Source organism: Heloderma suspectum, chromosome 5, assembly GCF_057233095.1.
Source record: "Heloderma suspectum isolate Gila_16-S chromosome 5, 16-S_ref, whole genome shotgun sequence".
NCBI classification, from domain to species: Eukaryota; Metazoa; Chordata; class Lepidosauria; order Squamata; family Helodermatidae; genus Heloderma; species Heloderma suspectum.
Window position 1 is genome coordinate 64,579,797 of NC_139462.1, and position 24,843 is coordinate 64,604,639.

Below are 24,843 nucleotides of genomic sequence, written 5' to 3' on the forward strand. Positions count from 1 at the left end.
TAGAGGCTAAAACTCGTAGAAACTCAAAAATCTTCCCCCGTTTTCTATTAACTGAAATGCAACCTGCCAGCCAACCTTAGTATAAAAGATCTAGTGAAAATCAAATTGTGTATTTATTTTATTCAAAGATTTCTAACTAGCCTTTCAAAATATAAAGTGTTCCAAGGTGGCATATAAATACACTAAAATAATTGTATAACGAACATCAGTATCAACAATTGAAATAATAAAACAAAGAGAGCAATGTACCATGTTAGATCAGCCACCCCATGAAGAACAACGGTGTTCCAACGGAGGCATTCTTTTCCAGAATTTTTTTAAAAAATCTTGCAGATTACTACTTGTAGATTAATTATAAGTGTGCAAAGATTTGTCTTTTTAACTTGCATTGGTATGAACTTGAGACATCATATGTAAGTAAAAAGCAGAGATGTATATGACCAGCAAAATGCCTCTCATTGTGGAGCATTAAATACATTAAAAGGGTCTTGGCCTGTGAGAGGAACCATGCTGCACACAGAAGCACATTGGGCCGTCATCCTACCGGTTCTGAGGCAGCAGAGACCAGACTAATTGCAGTGCTTCTTCCAAAAGGCGCCTTCAGGTGTGTACAGCTGGACCTTTCACTGTTATTCACAAACTGCATCCCTCTCCACTGCGTAGCTTTTCAGACTTGGGGAATTCTTTTTAAAACTGCTTTTGATGTGGAACAAAGTGTGCAATTTAAGAACTGTAGTGAAAAGCTCTGCCATACCTATCCACAAGTCTCCTGAGATCAGGATCATGAACCATATGGTTGATCGTTTGCTCAGCTTCAGTAAGTTCATACTATTTGTGTACTCTAGTCCACAAAACACCCGTACGCTATAATAATGTACAATGCCACGAGACTCTGTTATTTTTATTTCTTAATTAACACATACTATTAGTACACTATGTTTACTCACTGACGATGTGTGAACACATGAGGTTACCATCTGTGTTAGTCTCTGCTTTTAGGTTCAGTCCAACAAAACAAATATTTTCCAAAGCTTGGTTGGCAGTTTCTCAAGCTCTAATTTTGCATTTGTGAGTGAAAGGGGTGTGGAAATAAAGAGATGAGACATAGATATAAATTGGTATAAACCTGGGGCCCATTTATTTAGGTGGATCCTAATCTATACAGGCAACTAGCCTGTCAGTGTATTGGGCAAGCCATCCTAGCCCTGCAGAGTGGAATCTAAGAGACTGCTGCCCCTCAGGTCTGCAGGTGTTGGGAGACCCTCCTGTGTTACCCCCTCCCGGTGCTGCAAAAACTCTGAGTGGGTGAGGTGAGTTAGCCTCAAAGGCTATCCGTATCTCCTCATTGGGTCTCAAAGCCCTGAGTGGGAAGCTTCAGGCATTGCCTATCACCATAAAAGGTGCCTCCAGATGCGCACCAACCAGAACCCAACAAAATATGTCCTCAGCTAACTGCCACAGGCAGTCTCACCCCAAAGCCCCTCCCTCAGCCAACATACAAAGCGTGCATCCATGTGCCTATAGGCCTTCTCGCCTCTCCCCCCACCTCCACTTGCAATGTCCTCCCTGTACCTAGGCAATCCAGGAGTGGGGGAAGGGAAACTGTCTTATACTGAGTCAGGAAATCACTGGTCTACGTAACTCAGTATATTCTACACTGACTGCCGGTAGCTCTCCAGGGTTTCAGACAGGGATCTTTCCCAGCCAGGGCTGGCCCTACCATTAGGCAGGGTGAGGTAATCACCTCAGGCGGCAGATGCTGGGGACAGCAGCAAGGAGTTCAAGAAGAGAACTGCGTGCCTTGCAGCCACTCTGGACCCCCCAAATTAGCCTGCTGCCTTCGAGTTCAGTGGAGAACGTTGTCCCGTAATTAGTGTGGAAGACAGATTTACCTGCCAGTCCAGTCAGCTTTTGTACATGGAATGGGAAGAGTGCTATCTTGTCCTTCACCTCTTGGGCAAAACGTCTTGGGCTGGCCCTGTTCTCAGCCCTATGTGGAGATGCCAGGGGCTGAACCTGGACCTACTGCATGTGCTCTACCACTGAGCTGTGGCCCTTTCCCAACAGATGTGGGACTGGAGGAATCATTCAGTCTTGTTCAGCCATCAGAACTGCCTTCCCTACCTTTCTTTGTTCAATTACTTTTTTTTATAATCTTGTAAGAGTGCTTCAACTTTTTTGCTTTAATACTAGTCCAGCTCTTTACACCATAATATCAATTATCACCCTATGCACTAGGATATCCTTTTTTTGACAGAACAAGTTTTCTAGTTAATGTTTTATTTGACAGCTGTACCACAAATAAAAAAATAAGACACAAGTCTTTGCACTACTGAATCTAAAGAGCTGTCTGCAAATAATATCTACCACTGCAAGACGGTTTTATTGTGGCTCTGCTGTACCAGCTATACTCAGAAAGCATGATTTATATTCAAGGTATTTCCTGTTACAACCCACTCCTCCCCCCTCACTGAAATCTAATAAGTAAAAGGTTCTTTTTGCGTACATGCTACAATAGAATTGAATTCAACACTTGTGATAGCTTGCCATTCCCTATTACTGATCACATCATCTTCTCCTGTTCAGTCCCCCACTCCCCCCACAACAACTCAGGAAAAATATTTGCACTTTTGGGGGTGGGAGGAATAGAATATAAAACTGCAGCCAAATATTATTTGCATATTAAAAACAAATTGAGAAGATAGGGTGAATTGGGTTAGAGGAAAAACAAAAACAGAGTTTACCTTCTATGATAGTCTTTAATTGCTTATCAATCAATCATCTCAGCCTTAACTAGAGCACTTATATTGAATGTTTAAATGTATACCTCTGATAAGGCAAAGCCATACTTTGCCTACATTATGCCTTAACTGAAATGTCACAGGATGTTGTCATTTTTCCAACAGGGTGAAATATATACACTGGATAGAATCCAGACTTTTCCCTCTTTTGTTCATGTAGGGAACCAGAATCTACTGGAGGCTTCCTGCTGGAGGAAGGAGGCAGGCCAGCAATTTTCTCAAATTCCTCCTTTCCCCAAAGCTCCCAGAGCCACCTCTCACACTGTACTTGAGGGACCCCAACCTCTGGAACACCATAGGAGGTGGCTGGAAAAGGAAAGGGGAATAAGGGGGAAATCACCTCCCCACCCACCCCTTCCTCCTAAAGCACTGGAACTCTGCTGAATGGATCCAACCCATTGGGTTTTGGATTCAGAATATCCAGGGTTAGCTATGCCATTAGTGAGAGTGAGCAGCTGCCTCGGGCAGCAGATTTGGGGCAGCAAATTGTTAGCTATTTAATTTGTTATTATTATATTTTTACTGCCAGTGGTGGGGAAAGGTGCTTGTGGGATTTTCTGCCTCATGGGCCAAAATAATTTGGCTGGCCTTGTATACACTTTGACTTGAGAGGTTGCGGGCAGGGGTGGGGTATTTGCTTCTCTGCCTCAGGCAGCAAAATGTCTTGGGCAGGCCCTGAGAATACTGCAAACAGAACTTCATTTGTGCAACAGGACTTCATAGCTCCTTCCTCCCACTGTTGCAGAGGGCTGCAGGGCCTGTGTGCAATGTGGCACAGAGGACTGTAGTGGGAGAGGAGAATTAGTGAGAACTGGGCAGGGAAATTTTTGCAAGCAGCTTTCCACTCATGCTACTCTCAATCCAAATTTGGGAGCATAATACATTTGTGCTTAGTGTGATAAAATTTGCTGAATATGATGTTCAACACCACTATTTGCTAACCATTTACAAAAAATACATGAAAGCAAGAAACTCTATCTGAATGAGTTCTGTTTAAAGCAAAGCAGTAAGACAGCGTTCAGAGAACACAAGATTGCATTCTTTTAAATAGAAAAGAAATAATAGAAATAATAGAAATAATAACCGTAGAAAAAGGTTATTTTGTTTTTAAACACACACATGCTTATTATTAATAATGGATTCATATGGAAAGAACAAAGTTATTCAACTTTACACTCCCACCCCCACTTATTTCGTCAGTAGACTATATGTGAACACATGTGTCTCAAACAGCACATTTTGAGAGTTATCAAACTCTCATTTTGAGAGTTATCAAACATGCCCAAGCTCACATTTAATAGCCACATCTTTATTTCCCAGATTACTATGTACCAATATGCTTTAGTCTCACCTCTCTCTTCAAGACATAGGCATGGACTACATGTGCAACAGAAACTGGAAGGGGCAAGGGATAACAGATGATACCACTTCAGACACAGGTGGACAATCACATTTTTAATGCACCGTGATTTTAATAATTTTTCAAGCCAGTAGAAAACTAGCAAAATGGGGACGTGGCTGGGCTAGAGCCACTCTCACAGATGTACTAGGTTTGGGGCATTTTTGTTTTTAATTTGCAAGGCATTTTCTACATGGAGCAATGTTAAAATGGTATTTCCTGCCTACAATCTGAAACAGTATAGTCCATTATTCAAATAGACTTGTAGCACCTCATTCTGGTACATGTGTAGATCAGGATTAATATTGTAGCCCCAGAAATATCTGCATAAAAGATGTAGCCAACATTTATTTTCATTGTAACTCTATGATTCTTCCACTCTTGCTGAAGTTCTTTTAGCATGACTTAGGGCACAATCCTATTCAGATAGGCGGCTGCCTCCGAACTCAGAGGCGACCGCCTATCCAATGCAGGGCAGGAGAAGCATGGAGGGGATTGTTCCCTCCACGCTTCTCCTGTGCTGCATTTTCAGCTAGACAGCCAATTGTGGCTGTCTAGCTGCGGGAGGGCTAAGCGGGGAGGAGACTGCTGTATGACACTTTGGATGTGTCGTATGGGCATTTCCGCCCTCCCTGCCCTGGAACACCTCCCGAAATGCCCATTTTTGGCCACTCCATGCTACTCTTGTGAGTGTGGAGGACAGGGCTGTTCCACACTGCCTCCGAGGCAGCACGGAAGTGGGGAGAGGTCAGTTCTCCAGGAACCAACCTCAGAGTGAGGGCTCCAAGGATGGTTCTCGGAAAACCAGATATCCTATGGCCATCTAGCCTCTGTCTAGTGGCCAGGGGATTGCTCCCTTAAGCATGCATTTATTCTGCTATATTATTCTAGCATAAGGAATTTGGAGGATACATACGGATGCACATTTCTGTGATTTTAAAGGAAGTTAAAACAAATTTATGTTTGTTCCTAAACTTATTTGGTGTATTATTTGTAGACACACTTGTGTTGTGCAAAAACCAATTAAATAAATACATTCATTTAATTGGTTTTTGCACATCACAAGATTGTGTGTTGTAAAGGAAAACTGAATAGTCAGCAAATCCTTCTTCTAAGTCTTAGAAAAGAACCTAGAATTACAATGAAATAGGTAACATACCTGTATCAGTAGAGTACACCCGGAAACTTTTGTCCCAAAACCCACAGACCAGTATATAGCGATTATCTGAAGTGATGACAAAACACTGGGAGTGGACCTGAATACTTTGGTCTAGAAGATCAGTGATTTGCCTCTTGTGCATACCCGCGTTGCTGGCTAGAAGGGGAGGGAAGGGAGAGTTAAAGAGAAAATAATAATTAAGCACATTAGAAATGGAGTTAGAAATTCTTGCAAAACTGATGCACATATTCTTAAATCAAATAGTTAGTACTGCTGTTATTTTGGGGTGGCTTCCATTTCTTCCCCACTATTTTTTTACAATTTGCTCATGTTATGTCAAGAAGTCACTTATAAATTTTGTAAGTCATTGCCTACACAACCACATACCACAAGCAGTATTTTCAAATTCATCTATAATGTATGCTAATCCAGAGGAATAAACCAGGAGAGTTATAACTCTAGTAGATACACATTGCTACAATTATCAAGCTTGATATACCACTGATTATAATTGGAAGCACTGGATGAAGACACTCTCCCTTACAGGAGTCAATACCAGCCACAGTATAACATCAGTGATATTGGGTTGTATGTAGATCTGCGCACTTCCCAACAGGGATTTAACATTCTACGCACCACAGTATGCTCATATACATGTTTCCAAAGAAGTCAACATCACCAAAGGTATTGTACCATCTTTAAAATGTTCATACTTGAGGCTTCTATGTAACAGCATGTGTGAATGAAACCAATAACGTTTACCAATAGGGTTTGAACTGGTATTTCTTTTCAGAGTCACTTTCATTTTTGCTAGAGTTACAAAGGGAGTAAGGGCACAATCCTATGCATGTATAGACAGAAAAAAAGTTCCCATGCTGGCTGGGGAATTCTGGAAGTGTTGAGATTTTTTTCTGTCTAAGCATGCATAGGATTTCAACCTAAGGGCGCAATCCTATGGGATGCGCCCTGGGTACTCGTAAGCCTTACAAGTATCCTATGCAGAGTGGGAGGCATATTGCGCGTCCTGCTCTGCATTTAAGCTAGACGGTGTTTTCACCTGTCTAGTGGATGCTTCGGGGAGGGGGAGGGAAGGAGGCTGAGGTGGCCATAGGATTTATCCTATGGCTGCCACTTCAGTTTTCCCCCCACCCTGCCCCCAGAAATGCACCCTTTCCCCCATTTTCCAAGTGTGGAGAGGTAACTGCCGTGATTCTCTCTGCGTCGGCTACAAGGTGGATAGGAGCGTGGTTTCCTGGCTTTGAGGTTTGGAGTCCTGTCTCTGATCTTGGAGCCAGGAAACTGAACAATCCTATGTCCCCCAGATGCTGCCTAGAGGACATAGGATTGCTTCCGAAGGAAATGAAAAGGTGCAAGTTTGAGAAAACAATATAAATATGTGCAAAATTTTGTTTCCTAATTTTTCATTTATGCAGTTCTTTGGAAAAATCAGTAAAAGACAAATCCATCTAACTTTTAAATTTATTTTCAGATTATTTTAAGAGTTAAGATAATCACCTCCAGGTGCCTCCTCCAAGGGAGGCTGAGAAGGTGGCCACAAGGCAGAGGGCCTTCTCAGTGGTGGCTGAGAACTACCTCCCCAGTGAGGCCCACCTGGTGCCAACATTGTCATCTTTTCAGCACCAGGTTAATACCTTCCTCTACTCTCCTGCGTTTGGCAGCATATGATAAGGTTTTAATCAGGTCCTGTGATTTCTTATTGTCGATTTTTAAAAATTGTTTATATAAATATAAATATGTGTGTGTTTGTGTGTGTGTATGTGTGTGTGCTGTCTGTTTATATGTTTGTATGTAAATAGTTTTATATTATGCACAACACTGTATTTTTAAGGATTTTAATCTTTGTGAACTGCCCCAAGAGCTTTGGCTATTGGGTGGTATAGAAATGCAACGAATGAATGAATGAATGAAATAAGATGCCTGCTTTACAATAAAATCATGGGAGAATTTCATATACCATGCCTCTGTGTGCATGCTCATAAAATCAGTTGTTAATAGTTGAATTACAGTATGAAAAACATAATGAACAAGGTTGGGACTGTGAGCAATAAAGTGAGATCGAAAAGAGCTTGTGCAATGTGTTTCACAAGTCGTTGCACAGACTAAAGGACTGGATTTGGGGGCACTTTTTTCAGGCAAAGTTCTTCCCCCTGCTTGACCAGAAGAGGCTTTCTGCAATGTTATGCTATTCTATGGCTTTGGATTCAAGCCACCATGTATTAGAGCATTCAAAGTATTTCATATACATTAGTTGTGGTAATCCTTACAACAATTCTCTAAGATAGCCCAGTATTCTCTTTATATTGCTTATAGGTGTCTAAGGCTAGAAGCCTGTTGCTTGCCACCTAGTAAGTTAATGGCAACAGTGAAATTTGAGCTGGGGACATTCTGATACAATGATACTATAGAAATCTGGTCTGATGGAAAGGTTAGTGAGATCTTATTAAGCTGGGGAAGACTCTCTTAAATATTAGGAAATATAACTAAACATTTTAACTCTGGACAACTAAGAACCACACATTTAAGCAATCTCATCCTACAATCTGAAAAGTAAGACTTTATTATGTTATGTAAGAAATACCTTTAATAAATATCTTAAATTTGTTCATCTTATAAGTCTGCGGCGGCATCAATCCCATGTCTACACCACAGGAACCAAGCTACTGGGTTTCTAGAAGGTACAGAGTTGGGGCCTCCAATATGGAGCCCGTGGGCACCAAAGTGCCTGTGGAGACCTCTTTTGGCACTTGCCATGCTCCCTATCCCTCCTAATTTTTATTTTATTTCGTAAGATTTTTTAAAATTCATGTTTTTAGCTGGGAGGGTGGCATTCTGCAAAGCAAAGTGCTGCCCTCCAGTATTTTGGGTTCAAAAGTTGTTTGTTTTGGAGCTCAGACCTCAACTCTGCCTTGTACTTAGTTTCTTGGCCAAGTGACTTTTCTTTCAGTCCCATGACTTTCCTTCTGGGAAACTGGTGTTTTGTGACCTGCCATGCCCACCATGGCAGGTCACCGTGGCAGGTGTTGCCCATTTTATAAACAGGCAATGCCTCCTATGGCAGCCATTTTGTGAGAGCATTAATGACACTCCCTTAAAATTCCAAATGTGCCCACTGACCCAAAAAGATTGGGATGCCTGGTACAGAGAGTTTATTTTTGTGGCAGTGGTTAAAGGTCTTATAGTTAATACAATATTCCCTAACCCTGAGGTCTAGCTAAGGACTTTATTAAACACTGTAGCAAGAAATTCCACAGACCCAAGCCTCAAAGATTTAAAGGGGAACATAACTGGAATAGCCACATGGTTCCTTTACCTATGAATATACTAAAAAATAAGTTACCAATAATCTCATAAAGAAATTATGTATTCTGCCATGATAGTTAAACTGATATTCATGTACTCCCTGACTAACATAAAATAATCATATAAAATATTTTGTAGCCATGCCTTGGTCCTTAAAAGTAAGTATAATGCTTCATTCACATTCAGGAACTAAATAGCTCATAAAAGGTTGCTGTGAGAAATTGAGCTATAGATGAATTTTGAAAGAATTATGAAACTGATTTTTTGTATTCTTGTAAGGTTAAATATGAAAAGAGTAAATTTTATATCTGAAATCTGATGAACAATGCCTTCCAACATTGTGATACACCCCAATTTGCAAGTTGTATTGAATTACGATGGCCATACAACAAATGACTAAAAATAGAGGTTTACAGAGAAACTAGCCCACCTTTCATCTTGGCAATACAAGAAGCACCACCTTAATAAGCCACTTGCAAATAGAATGTATTATAAAGATTCATCTAGCTGAGAAACAATCTTCCCGCTTGCCTGATTCTGAAGTCTGCCATATCCTAGAAAAACGAATACTAATATCTTAACACTAAAAATGCCTGAGCAATATATTTCAACTTTGGAACTGCTCCGCAATTACACATTAATTCCCTCAGCCTGAACAGCAGGCCTGTGAAGAAAGGATTGATCTCCCTTAACGATGAAATTCTGGCACCACAGTTTTATTTTTTGCAACACGGTGGTGGTAAGAATCCCACTGTTATTATGAAAATTTCTTCAGCAAAGGAGCTCCATCGCATTACTGGTGCACCAATTCATCATAACATGCCTCGCTTTTGCTCATCAACAAGTCTGAGTGATGAAAAGACCCAATATTATCCTGACAGTACTTCATGCGCATTCTCAATCACACATTATTACGGCATCCATATTAATTTTCACTGACACACGTCCTAGGCCTGTTCAAATTAGGCAAACCAATGAGGGGGAGTTGATGAAATACCAGCATAGCCACAGCTCATTGCATTCCAATTTGCATGCAAATGGTTTATCAGGAAAATTCCATTCCCAGCAACCAGCAAGTGAAAAACAACCGTAATCTACACTTCAGGGCCACCATACAGAGCTTAATGAATCGCAAAGAGAGAAGGAAGTGACAGACCTATGAGAGGATCGATTTCCACTGGCAGCTGGTATGGCTGGTCCTGCACAGCACCTTGATGAGCTGGAATGTACAAGAAAAGATTTAAAAACTGGGTTATTTTCAGGCACTAAAACAACAGAATATCCTATAAATCAAATACGATGTGCCATTGTTTCACAGGAACAATAGATGTTTCTTCCATTTATTGAATGCCATCGACAAAAAAACCAGGTGCTTTCAAGGATTGCTTATTACATTTATTTTAGATTATTGCTATTCTCAATGTGTGCCATCATCAGAGGCTCCAGCTCTGGCCCATAAGCTATAGCAGATGCTTGACCAGCAGACTCTCATGTTGCAACAAAACAAAATTAAGTGGTAAAGAGGACTGAAAACAAAATGTGACAACCATCTGCTGACTATGGGAAATATTATTCCCCCCCTTCAAAAAAATACTTTGAACAGTGCAGCACAAAGGACTTGTTAAAGTTTTTAAATATTATTTTTATGATAACAAGAAAGGAATTTCTAGATCACCCAGTATTAAATATTTCATCCATCATCTAAACATTGGATACATTTGTGGACTGCAGTGTTTTATGCAGATGTATGAACGATTTTTGTACCTGAAAAAATTTTGTTTTGCTGATGCTAAACACATTACTTTTTTCCCAGAGCCTTCACTTCAAAATGTCAATGGAAGCTTCCGGAAATGGAAACTAACATAATAAAAATCATATGTGCAATATCTCACACTTTCACATGTACTCTGCAAAGCATATGCTTATTATAAAACCAGCACTGCTGGAATGATTACGCACTTCTTATGGAATTCAGAAGTCTTGTTTCAGTAAAATCTGAATTAATGATGACACAGTGTAAGTTTCTATATGGATTTAATGCTATTTTCGGTTGTAAAATTCTCAAGGTGAGAAGTTAGCAGAATGAAGTAGATGTACAAGTGTACTTGTCCATGTAAAGCCCATGTCATGTCCCACTGTCTTTGCATTCTTTGTAATAGCATTTTTGTATTTAGAACCAAAAACTGATAGGAATTGTGTAACAAGCACTGAACACTGATAGACAAGATCTCTGTATTGTGGGTTTATAATCTGAAGAGCAAGGAAGAAGGGAGAGTAACAACATTTGATAAAGAGTGAAAAGGGGTAATGAAAGATTAATGTGTAGTAGACAGCACAGAACAGTGGACATTGTGTTGTTTCAGGAAACGTTGTGAACAGATGACTTGATGAACATATTGCTCCAGGGAGCAGCAGCACGGCAGAAAGCAGCAAGAGATACGAGATGCTTGCAGACTGCCATTTAACAAGTGGTATGTTGCCCAAGTGTACCTGCAGCCTGCTGCAAGGTAAGCTGGTTCTCTCCAACATCCTGCCAATTGGAAAGAACTGCTCCATTTCCTGGCTGTGCCAGACTTCTGACTGAATAGGAATGTGTGGTAGAATTGCCTTCACCATTTGAAAGGGCATTAGAACCAACCAGCTTATCAAAGCTGGTACACGCTCATCATAATAAGTTATCAGTTTGGGCATGGTTATTTATATTCAGCCATAATCATCAGTAAACTGGTGGAAAACCTTTGCTATCAGAAGCTTTAACAGGAAGGGGATGTTTGATCCCTGGAAATTCACAGGGATCAAACAAAGATTCTTAAAAGAGATCTTCCCTTTTTATGTAGAGCTGTTTTGAAGCCAGAAGGTAAAAAGACGGTTGTATTCGTTCACTGAAACTCACTATCCAGATTTTAACAAACAGAAGGAACCAACGATGATACGAGCCATGGGACAATTTTTCTGCTATCCTTAGGATTCAGTTAGGATTCAGGCAGCAAATAACGCCCCTAGATTTGATTTCAGAAATCCTTAAAGTCTTCCACATCGTCCTCATTGATAAAATTTATTATGCAATACCTTAAAACCAAGATTGCACCAGGTTATATTTCGCAGCTAGGCTATGAATTTTAAAGGCTATTTATTCTAAAGAACAAGGTATGGATCTTACAGAGTTCTTACATCATGTTATTATTATAAAGACGTGGCCTATATGGCTGTGTTTTCTTTTGCATTCCTTCATGACATTACTGAAGAATTATTTCTAATAACTAGAATATTTCAAAATACCTTTCTGAAATTACTGTTAACAGAACCTTAAGTATAAGACATTAATTACCAGAAAATGTAGCACAAGTTAGGCATTCTGAAGATAATCATATTGGGCTGGATCCAAAGAGCTCCTTGTGTGAGTGAAAGTACCTTCCACTCACACAAGGGGATGTCCCTGATTTTTGCCAATTTTCTCCAGCTGCAGTACCCTATACCACATCCTTCACCAGCTCTTAAGGATCCTCTCATACTCAGGAATGGCTTTTTTGGAGGCACAGAGAGAAAGAGGGGATACAAAGTCCCACACTCCTAGTGGAACTCCACTTCTGGTTTTAAGGATCCAACGCATTATTGACAAACAAGCAAGTGTAGGCCATGGACATGCCTACATACTAAACATACCCTAACATGCTGATTATGTCTTTAGTTGCTAGTATTTTCAGACTTACCAGGAAGGTTGTGCCACTTATTCACAGCAAACAGTCGGTTAGCAGTGACAGTAATCACAGCAGGATTCGCCAAACCAGGCTGGGTGTTGGCTGCTACGTGTGTTACAGGGGAGTTGGATGGAAATTTTAGGACCATGATGACATCCTGCTGAGCTTGGTCTGTGAACATCAATGGACTCTGCAGGAGGAGATACTGTTGAGTGGGCACAACAAGACCACAACCACATGGGAAAAAAGAAAAGGCAAAGGAGATAGGAAAGAAAGGAAAGGACAAGAGAAGGAAGACCCAATTAAAACAAGCAAGAACCAATAGCAGCAGCAAATGAATGCCAATGCAGTAATTTTTGACAGGCCCATGGAAACTATCATTTCAGTAAACACCTTGATGTTTATTCTTAACTGCATACAGAGCAAGAAAACATCTAAAGCCAACATGTGTAGCAGGCCACCACTAACCCCATTAAAAAGTTTCCAGTTGCCTGTGTCTTGCAAATGGTTTAGCTTTCACATCAACAGAGAAAGTGCTAGAAGAAAAGCAAGCCCCAATAAAGAAATAAATAAAATCAAGCAGAAGGAATTCCTGCCCCCCAGAGATCTTTAAAAGCTGCATTAAAAGCTCAATGAATTAAATCCGTGGCAAATTATAGATAGAAAATGTACAAAATTAAATATGCAATATATGCACAATATGAGTGTATACCTTCAGAATTCATTTAGGAAAATCAATACAGCAATTTTTTCCATGCACCCACCCAAAATATACAGTAGTAAAAAATACAGTAGTAAAATACAAAAATACAGTAGTAAAAATGTGTAACACATGTATTTTTAGACACCATTAGATTACATTGTAAATACTATGGTTTGTATACATTGAACTGAAGGGACTTGGATCCACTGGAGGCTCCTGCTGGTAGAAGGGGGAGGAGAGATTATTTTTGACAATTTCCTCCTTCCTGTGAGACCCCAGTGCCAACTCCTGTGCTGCTCTGGAGCATCTCCCAGCCCCCTGGAACAGATTTTCAAAGGGAATATGGGAGAGCAAGGGGAAAGGAGAATTGGTGAAAATCACCTCCCCTGTTCAACCAGTGGGAGTATTCTGTAACTGAAGTTTCACTCATAGGAAGTTAGGATTCAAGCCTATACTTTTAGCTTTTAAATAATAAATGAAAGGTATATGTTTAATACTATTAATCAGTTGGATCTCTCTGCCTTAGTTCCCACTGAAATCAATGGTACTTAAGAGAAGTGATGGCTAATTTGTCCCATTTATTTCAATGGGACCTAACGTACTCTGGATCCCACCTAATAATATGCACACCTTTAAAATTTGTTTCCAGTGCGGATACTTAAAACATTTGCAACCAGGACTCCAGTAAAACAAAATGTTTGAAGGCATGAGACAGGTAAAGTAGCAAATAAAATTGTACATCGGATGAAGATAATCTTGACATAAGTTTATATAATTAATTCCAAATGTTCTAAGATAACTTATGTCAAGAGAATTATTGTTTTGATGTTTACACAGTATTATTTTCAGGTCTATTCAATTTACATCAAAAATGTTTAATGATTTGGAGTAGGAAATAACATTTAACCACTATTCTAAAAACTTGCAGTTGCAGGCTATGCATAATGCTATTACAACAGAAGCGTCACTTCTGTTTTGTGACGTTTTGTTGATGTTGTGTGATAGTTATGCAAATCCCAAGATCAGCTTGGCAGTAAGCGCGGTTTTAACATAGTTTGCTCAATGAAACTGATGTTTTATATAGAGTTTTTACTCCATGGTCCGTTAGCGTTACCTGTAAATATGGCTGAAAAACTATTTCTTAATAATGAATTCGTATCTTTATGAAATTTGAATACACCAGTAATGGTTTTTGTCATTTATCATCAGCAACATTGCAATACATGCACACACATGTAAATGCATATATAAGAGAGCACAGTTAACATATTGTTATATAGAACTAATAAAAAATTAAGTACATTTGCATTTTTATTACCATTCCTTTTAAAAAAAGTTATTAAGAGTACTTAGAAAAACATATTGCACTATGAATTCCTATTTACAGTCTTTGTATAAAGGTGTAAATAAAAACAACTAATAAGCTACCCAGACACCCTTTTGAGCAAGTGGCTAAAAGCCAATCAATATTATGAGTTAATCCTCCCTGGGTGCTCATTCAATTAAAGGTGTCAGTAATGCCTCATCTGATGTGGCCTCAATTAAATCCAGCTATCTGATGGTGTGAAAACACAAGGGGATACAGCAACAGCAGCCAAACCAGACAAATAGGCAGCCTTCATGTGACTGCTAATTACTACACCTGGTGCATATTATGGCTTGTGCACTTAACACAGCCCATGGTGCCTTTAATTTCTTCTCCACACATAACCCAGAAAGAGCACATTGAAACTTTTAGTGATTAACCCAATCATTACGGTGGTAAAATGTTTGATTTTGTAATGGGGAATGCCAGTGTACTAATGCATCCGTTTTTGTTTTGCCTGGGAAAACCCCCTGCATTTTTACTCAAATTCTGTTGTCCAAATATCATCTGGCACCTGGGCTAGCAAACAACAATAGTTCAGGAAATAAAAATGTGAATCTCAGTGCAAAACTGATTATGTGCATTTACATTTTAAAGAGATTTGCAGATGTAGGACTCAGTTGCACATCTGCCTTCCTGGAAAAGCTGTGAAGTGCAAAGCAGTAACAAAATCTCACCACTACCCTGTACAGTATACACATACATATATACACACATGAGAGAGGGAGGGAGATTTATGTACTCTGGATATAACATTAGACATGGAGTATGTGACTCAGTCTTTACTTTCGAAATTTTAAAAACCCAGTTAGAATGTGGGAGCCACTCTCTGCATCAACCTCTAGATTCTCATACTATGTTGAATATAGATACTTTTTCATGTTACATATTACTGGTGCATTCATACCCAAATATTTAAGTGTATGATGATGCAATGTGAGCAAGTTTGAATTCAAGCAACTAAGAATGGCCTAAATCCAACACAGAGTTCAATGGGCTTAAGCAAAACTCAGTGATGGATTTAGGCCAAAATGACTAGCAGCAACTAGGATTCAGTTTGGGGGATGTGTCCTGTTTTTTTGTTTCCCTCAAAAGACATCCCCATTTTCCCTCCACTTTAGCCCATCTCTCTCTTCTCTGTCTACTTTCTATAAGTACAACTGATCTCCAGGGACTACTTGTTACCAAAATTTTAACAGGGGTACTTGCCAGAGCAATCAATCTATTATAGAAAAATTGTGAATCAGACACTCCTGATCCTTTAGATATATTTGTATCTGGCAAAGGACTGAAGCACCCACTATCCTTTAGTAATAACATTCTATCTGCAGAGAATTATATATACTAAAAATTGATCTAAATACCAGGTGAATATTTGTGACCACACTCAAGCACAAGCTAAACATATGTGATACTTCACACAAAAAAACACATTGGGTACTTTCCACATCCAAAGATGCAATGGCAAATCTCCCATTGATCTGAATGCATTCTGTGACCTGGTTTGTAACGCCAATTCCTGGAACTGGAACAACCCAGGAACTGGGGAGGCTGTGCAGGAGCGAGCAAGGACACTGCGTCCCACACACTTGCCACTTCCGCTTTGATTCAGCTTTCCAAAACAACCTAGGAATGCCCAGTTCTTGGGTTGTTGTTGCGACATGCAAACCCAGCACTCTGGTTTGTTTAGGGTTAAACAACCCAGTTTTAAACCAAGAACAAACCATGGATTGAAATTCTGAGTGGTTTAACCCTAAACAACCCAGAGTGCCGGGTTTGCAATAATAATCCAGGAACGGGGGTGAGTGTTCCTGGGTTGTTTCATAAAGCATAAGTGGGCAAGTGGGTGAGAGCTAACATGCTCATTTGCAGTCACAAAGAGCCTGTGGTTTGTTAACCATGGGTTATCTGATTGTGTGAAGCAAGCATTGTCTCTGAAGTTGGCTCAAAAAGTGAACAAAATCTTTTCTAAGTGATTAACAGATCCAACTGATGAAACTTGAATGACAGTCAAGAAAAATCCATTAAATAAAATATGTTTTAGGAAATAGGGTTATGTGAACTAAGAACAATAGAATCTAGTGGAATCCCTGCTGATCATAATGGATCATGACTTAATTGCAAGAATTCCATATTTTAATAGATTTCATTCTTAATATGAACTTTCTGTTTTAGACTTCATAATGTGCATATTTAAGTCTACAGGGAAGACATACTTTAGACCATTTAGAATAAACTATACTGGGAGGTGAATGTGTGTGTGTGAATTTAAAGCAGCAGATTCACAAAGGATTAATGTGGCACCTAACTTACCACCTGCATAGCAGAACTTCTTGGAGGATGTGGCTCTATAAGCAGTTGGGAAGGAGTCTGTCCAAAACTCCGGATTTGAGCTTCAACAGCCTGGAAAAGACATACGAAGGTTTGCATGTTAAGAGGTGCTAATTACAGGCAATAGAAACATAACTGTCACCTGAAAATGTCATTCCACACTTCTGGGGGTTTTTTCATCTTGAAAATCAAGCCCGTGTGCACAGTGGGGCTAAGTGCTTGGCACTGGTATTAAAGATGAGGTAATCTTTTTAGTACTCTCAATGTTATTTCCATGAGAAACTTCAAAACTTCATTCTGCTCTGTGATATTAAACAGAGACCAGCTATTACAATCAGAAACTCTCCTTATAGGCTCCATTTTTCTTAGCTTCCACTTGCTTATTCTACTTCATATGCAGACAGGCAACAAATGCTAATATTCTGCAGGTACAGGAAAACTCAAACATATATTTAAGTACCCCAGCCTAGGCACTGAGCATTATTCCAAAGCAGAAAAAGATAAGAAAGGCCTTTAACCAGAATTGCTTATATAAAGTGGAAGACAAATTAGTTTTAGAATACATTTAGGCTGGTATTAAATAGTGTCAAAAGCATTAAAATTAATTTCACCATATACTGTGATAAAAAAAAAGTTCCATTAAAGTTTAAAGTATTTTCCATTTGAATATCTTAATATAAGCCATTTAGGGTACAATCCTATGCATGTTTAGACAGAAAAAGGTCCTACAACCCCCAGCATTCTCCAACCAGATATAATTGCTGGGGAATGCTGGGATGTGTAGGACTATTTTCTGTTAAAACATGCATAAGATTATGCCCTAGGTTTTCTAAATAGTGAAATTAAGTTTAATTAATGATAATTAATTAAAACATCATTTTGAAATGCAGACATACAACATGGCCTGCTATTTCTTGTCCTTACACTATTAGTTTAAGGTTGTAATCATGCGCACTGATTTTGTTGGAATCCAAGCCATTGATTTTATATTTATAAGTTTTAGGGGCCTTACCTAGAAGCTCCAGAAAAATGTTCATAAATAGCGTCTTCACAGCAAATCCCTTTATTTTATTGTAATTATTCGTTGACATTAAGAAAAAAAAAACTACATTGAATTATTATACGAAATAATCATGACAGTTCCAACCCAATGTGGGTAGTTGTTGTAGTTGTTCGATCGTTAAGTCTTTAAGTCGTGGCCGACTCTTCGTGACCCCATGGACCATAGCACGCCAGGCCTTCCTGTCCTGTGCTCTCTCCCGGGGTGTGCTCAAGTCCATATTCATTGCATTGGTGATGCTATCTAGCCATCTCATCCTCTGCCATCCCCTTCTCCTTTTGCCTTCAGTCTTTCCCAGCATCAGGGTCTTTTCCAGGGTGTTTTCTCTTCGCATTAGGTGGCCAAAATATTTGAGCTTCAGCTTCAGTATCTATCCTTCCAATGAGCAGACAAGGTTGATTTCCTTTAGGATTGACTGATTTGACCTCCTTGCAGTCCAGGAGACTCGTAAGAGTCTTCTCCAGCACCACAGTTTGAAAGCACCAATTATCGGCGCTCAGCCTTCCTTATAGTCCAGCTCTCACAGCCATACATCACTACTGGGAAAACCATAGCTTTGATTATATGAACCTTTGTCGGCAAGGTGATGCCACTGCTTCTTACTATGCTGTCTAGGTGTGCCATAGCTTTCCTCCCAAGGAGCAAGTGTCTTTTAATTTCATGGCTACAGTCACCATCTACGGTGATCTTGGAGCCCAAGAAAATAAAATCTGTCACTGCTTCCATTTCTTCCCCTTCTATATGCCATGAAGTGATGGGGCCAGATGCCATGATCTTAGTTTTTTTAATGTTGAATTTCAAACCAGCTTTTGCACTCTCCACTTTCACCCTCAACAAGAGGCTCTTCGATCCTCTTCGCTTTCTGCCATTAGGGTGGTATCGTCCGCGTATCTGAGGTTGTTGATGATTCTCCCGGCAATCTTAATTCCGACCTGTGCTTCATCCAACCCGGCGTTTCTCATGATGTACTCTGCATATAAGTTAAATAAGCAGGGAGACAATATGCAGCCTTGTCGTACTCCTTTCCCAATTTTGAACCAATCGGTTGTTCCATGTCCGTTTCTTACTGTTGCTTCTTGGCCCTCGTACAGGTTTCTCAGGAGACAGGAAAGGTGGTCTGGTACCCCCATCTCTTTCAGAATTTGCCACAGTTTGTTGTGATCCACACAATCAAAGGCTTTAGCGTAGTCAATGAAGCAGAAATAGACGTTTTTCTGGAATTCTCTTGCTTTCTCCATGATCCAGCGAACGTTGGCAATTTGATCTCTAGTTCCTCTGCCTCTTCGAAACCCACCTTGTACTTTCGGTAGTTCTCAGTTCGCATACTGCTGAAGCCTAGCTTGTAGGATTTTGAGCATCACCTTGCTGGCATGTGAAATGAGCGCAATTGTGCGGTAGTTTGAACACTCTTTGGCGTTGCCCTTCTTTGGAATTGGAATGTAAACTGACCTTTTCCAGTCTTGTGGCCACTGTCGAGTGTTCCACACTTGTTGGCATATTGAGTGCAGCTCTTTAACAGCATCATCTTTTAGGATTTTAAATAGCTCAGCTGGAATACTGTCATCTCCGCTAGCTTTGTTGTTACTAATGCTTCCTAAGGCCCACTTGACTTCACTCTCTAGGATGTCCAGCTCAAGTTCAGTGACCACACTATCATGGCTATCAGGGACATTAAGATCTTTCCTGTATAGTTCTTCTGTGTATTCTTTCCACCTCTTCTTAATCTCATCTGCCTCTGTTAGGTCCCTGCCTTCTTTGTCCTTTATCATGCCCATCTTTGCACAAAACGTTCCCTTGATATCTCCAATTTTCTTGAAAAGATCTCTGCTCTTTCCCATTCTATTGCTTTCCTCCATTTCTTTGCATTGTTCATTTAAGAAGGCCTTCTTGTCTCTCCTTGCTATTCTCAATGTGGGTAGTACCTCCAAGTGAAACCAATATAATTAGGGGAGTGGTACTAAGCAGCATCAGAAGGCACATTTGGAAGTAAGCTGGTCCTGGATCTATAATACTAGTAGCTTTTATCCTAAGATAAGTTAACTGAAAGAAGTTTATGGAAAGGAAATCTCCATTCCCTCTTCTCCACCGCAGGTACCTGCACCACCAAAAAATGCTCTCCGGAGGATCAGGGGGCTATCCTGAACATTGTAGGATAGGATGCAGGTGGAAGCATCAATGGGAAAATGTCCTCCTGTGAACTTCCTTAGGTTAACTTATCTTAAGATCCCAGTCTAATTTGGGGGTGAGCCTTGTCCCCAGAAATCCCCCTTCTGTGCCCATTCCACTTTATTCAGGAAGGGCTCCTGACCCCGAGGAGAGGTTTTTCAAGGGTTGTGGGTGGCTAAGGGGCGGGGCAGGGAGGGGGAGAGCAGGAAACTTTCCTTCTGTGAATTTCCTTAAGTTAACATCTTAGGTTACTTATAAAAAGATTAAGATTTGGCCATAGGAACCACTTCTGCTCTCCCAACAAATGAGAATGAGGAAAGAAGTACATGTTCCAAAGAACAAGGGACCGCTGCCAAAATGGCAGCCCCATGTTGAGTTGTTTCCCTCCTATGTCAAAGTTAGTTCAATATATCCCAAGTCTGGTGCTACTGCAATGTCTGTGCATGTCAGTGCCCACAGAAATCAATGATGTGAAGCAGGAATGGGGGAACACACATTGTAATGATATCAGGAAAGAAGTAAGTTGAACTAGCTTCCAGAGGCATAGATTAAAGGCAGCCACCAGCGAGATCACATCACTCCAGTGCTGAAGGAGCTGCACTGGTTACCACTTGTTTTCTGGGCCACATTCAAGGTGTTGGTTTTGACCTTTAAAACCCTATATGGTTCTGGCCCAGCCTATCTTAAGGAGCGCCTCCAGCAACACCAGACAGGCCGCCCAACAAGATCAGCCTTGGTGGACCTTCTCTCTGTCCCATCAGCCAGGACAGCTAGACTGGTGGGGACGAGGGAGAGAGCCTTCTCTGTGGTGGCCCCCACTCTGTGGAACTCCCTCCCTAGAAAACTCTGCCATGCACCCTCTTTAATGAGCTTCCGTCGTGCATTAAAAACGTGGTTATTCAGGCAGGCTTTTGGGGTGGGTTAGGGTATTTTTAGAAACATGATGTTTTTACTGTAGAATTGTTTCAAACTGTTTTGTTATTTATTTTATTTATTACATTTATATCCCACCTTTTTTCCTCCTTAAGGAACCCAAGGCGGCGTACATAGTCCTCCTCCTCCTCCATTTTATCCTCACAACAACAACCCTGTGAGGTGGGTTGGGCTGAGAGTCTGTGACTGGCCCAGTGAGCTTCCATGGCCAAGTGGGGACTAGAACCCGGTTCTCCCGACTCCCAGTCTGGCACTTTCGCCACTACACCACTCGCCCAAAGTGGCTGGGTGACCAGCCAGATGGGCGATTAATAAATTTGATAGATAGAGAGAGAGAGAGAGAGAGAGAGAGATCTAAAGTACATGATGGAACAACCATGCTGAAGCTAAGCACATCTGAGTCTGGTCACACCTGGATGAGATACTGCATATCTATGTATTCTGCCTTGAGAGTCATCATAGAACACAGGTGTGATATAAGTGTAATAAATAAATAAAAGTTATAAGGAGGGAAGAACTCAATTCAGAGTTGTTTTCGGTAACATCTCCATGCTCTTTGCAAATTGTAGTTCCATCCTAAATGTCTCTATTATCTTTGATCCCTAACAGAAGCATGCTTTCAGGGAACTGCAATGAAACTCCCTGGAAGCTGGGTTTGGCTATTACTTTGCTATATAGGAGATATAGATATAGATATATAGTATATAATATATATAATATTTATATTTGCTTTGACTACAGTACACAATCACACAATCCAATGTTTTAGTTCTTTGCCTCTAAAATATTTTTAAAATAAAAACTCCTCTTTATGATAGACCTCTGTAGCAACAGAAATTTGGTTCTTTCCATAATTTATCCAGATGCTGTTGATAAATGATAAAACAATGTATACGAATCCTTTACAATCCACTGTTACATTAAAAATGGTTTATAACATTTTCCACACATTAAACTGAAAAACATGTTAATAAGTGATTAATAAGTGATTAAATGATTAAATATGGATCAACTGTGCTGACTGTCGTGTGTGTATACACATGCGCGCGTGTGCGCAATTGGTTACTAGGTGTGTGGAATGACTTATATACTTTCTCCTGTCTTTGGCAGTAACAAAGAGGCTGGAGAAAAGTAGACTTCCTTGGAGTAATTTAGTTTTTAATTTAATGCATAACTATAGTCTCTGAACATATTAAATCTTCCAGTACTCCGTTTATAAGAAGAGAGATGTGGGGGACCCAAGCTTGCCTAGGAGCCATACCATCTGCTCTGGAAGTTTTCTGCTTAATGCAAAACATGTGGGTACAGGATTCAACTGATCAGTGATTTTGAGGAAAAGAAACTCTGCACGTGATCAGAAGCAAATGAAGCAGTAAGTTACTTCAACTATTCCAGGATTTAGCCCTAGTATTGAAAACACCTACTAGAGCTGAGCCTTGTTGAGCCATGGTACAAATTAAACTCTGCTCTATTTTGACTGTGAAAAAAGTTAATTCAATAGGATGCAGTGCCCACAAAATAGGGTTGTAAATTTCTCCAGGAGACCAGTATTAGAGAGTTTGAACATATGGATGCAGTTAAGGCAAAAACAGATGTTTGTTACTTTTCTTTGCAGCACCACTCAGAAATGAAATCAAAATTGCTTCCCCTCGATGTTTATGTCTGAAAAGGACTATAAAATGGAATGGGAAGGAGGTAGAGGGGGACGTGAAAGTCAAAATGAGAGAAGGAATGGAATAGTGTCTACAGTTCTTACTGATAATGAGAGTGATTAAAACATCTCAAATGCAATGATTTCAAATATTACATGCGTTGAGATTTAACAAAAGCCCTTAACTGTTTTTAATGTTATTTTTTGTTTTAAGTTTTTATTGTTTTAAATTCCTGTGTACTGCCTTGATGGCTTTTTAGCAAATAAGGTGGTATATAAATGTTAATAATACATAAATAATAATATTAAATAAGGCATTTAATATTAAATAAGGCATCAATCACCAAACAACATGCAATATCACTCCTGCATGTATTTTGGCCATATGACTATACAGGAGTTAGCTGGGTCAATGTAAAAGCTATGTCAATTTTCTATACGACAAATGTAACTGCTTGTAACTTCAAGCTGATGGGTACCAAAAATTTGGATCCCCCACATCCAAACAAAACATTCTTCATTGTACTACACTAGTTCTTATTATTCTCCTTTTCCTCCTTACATTGCTTATGTTCAAAATAATAATTTCTGTTGGCTGTGAAAACAATCCCTGATTTCTAGCTATTCCTTTCCCTTCACCCTGGTGCTGCTCAGCTGCCTCAGAGAACACTGAATTTCCATTCACATGGCACAGTTGCATGGTGTGACTGAAAGGTATAGCTAGCGCTGGGCAGACTTCCCCATTTACCTTCATGGAACCATTCATCCCCCATGAAGGAGGATGGGGAGATATTGGCAACTTTGAGGGGGGCAGGTGAAAATCACAACACTTTCAGTTGCAGGGTGAACTTACATCTCGATGTGGTGGCTGAGGGTTTTCTGTTTTCTTTCTTTAACTAAAGAAAAACGCTACTCCATGATGTAGCATCAATCCCATGAGGCATTCTGGCCGACATTTTCACACTGGATTGCAACCGGGCAGCTAAATGTAGCTAAGCTGCTGCTTGGAGTGGAACTGGGGGGGGGGGGGCTGTTTAAGTTTTAAAACAAGGAAGAAAAAGCCTTCAGCTATCTCATCAAAGTGTGAATACCCCCAACCCAAAAGTGCTGTAACCTCTGCTCCTCTAAGATTAATACAATATTTGGCGTTGGTTTGGGAAAAAGCTGGGCTAAATACTTTGGCTCAGCACATACCTGTCTAACTATGTTTTCTCCCATCATTAAGTTTGAATACAACCTTACTTTCAAAAAAAAGCTTTGAACACACACGCACAATCTGACCAATGTAAAACTCTGCAACTCTATTCTTTATGGACCAGACATTAGCAATGATTGGCATATACAGTTAGAAATACTAGTAGAAAATAAAGTGAACAGTTTCACAGTGATATATTCTTCCTAGGGCTGCAAGTTTTAAACCAACCAACAGCCTTGATTAATCAATTAAACACTTTTAATCCACTAAAAAGGTGCACAACCCCATGATTAATTGAACAGCAGATAGTTTGTTTGTTTGTTTTTAAAAAACAAGTAATTATAAGAACTGTGGAAGGTAATTCCCATTTTAAAAGACGCACTTTCCCTTTTCTCTCACATACAAAACAGTGACTGAGTTCACACAATATGATAATCCACATCCAAGGATTGAGTATGGGTTGAGTGTGGGTTGTTGCTGAACCATGGGTTATTATTGAAATGTGGACTATCATGTTGTCATTGAACCGCAGATTTCTGTTGAAACATGGGTTATCATATTCTCTGAACCCAGCCGCGCTAACAAGCTATGGTTTGTTAACTACAAGCAACCCATGAAGAGAACCCGTGGTTTGTGGTTGGGTTGTGAACTGTGGATTGTTCGTGGTTAACAAAGCATGGTTTGTTATCACAGCTGGGTTCAGATAACATGATAGCCCATGTTTCAACAACCCACAGTTCAAAGACAACCCACACTCAAGCCTTGAGTGTGGGTTATCATGTTGTATGAATCCAGTCTTTCTAAGATGACGCTTGCTACAACATACTTGTGCATTATCTTTTTTTAAAAACTATGCTTTTTGCTTCAGAACCCATGAATTACTTCTAATGGTGCCTTTCCATTCATAGAAAGAGACCTTTAGCTCCTGGAAAGGACTTTGATCCAGCAGAACTTCAGCAAAGGCAAGTGGGGAAAGGAAAATTTTGCTCATCTGTCCTTCTTCCTTAAGGTCCTTGAACCATTTCCCATGTTGTTCTCAGCCTTCCAGCACAGATTTGGG

At 40.0% G+C, this 24,843-nt stretch overlaps 1 protein-coding gene across 5 annotated transcripts in view; it reads right to left on the bottom strand.

The window, feature by feature from the left end:
- The window catches only part of LRBA (LPS responsive beige-like anchor protein), a 518,402-nt gene that overhangs the window by 33,024 nt on the left and 460,535 nt on the right, over window positions 1–24,843 (bottom strand). For 3 of the 5 annotated variants that reach the window (XM_084856243.1, XM_084856241.1, XM_084856242.1), the window contains exons 49-52: window positions 16,761–16,850; window positions 12,391–12,583; window positions 9,837–9,899; window positions 5,360–5,515 (exon numbers count right to left, since the gene is read on the bottom strand). In XM_084856243.1, the coding sequence (XP_084712369.1) occupies window positions 5,360–5,515; window positions 9,837–9,899; window positions 12,391–12,583; window positions 16,761–16,850 (502 nt within the window). The remainder of the gene's footprint in view (window positions 1–5,359; window positions 5,516–9,836; window positions 9,900–12,390; window positions 12,584–16,760; window positions 16,851–24,843) is intronic. The other 2 variants (XM_084856247.1, XM_084856246.1) reach the window with 1 other exon arrangement.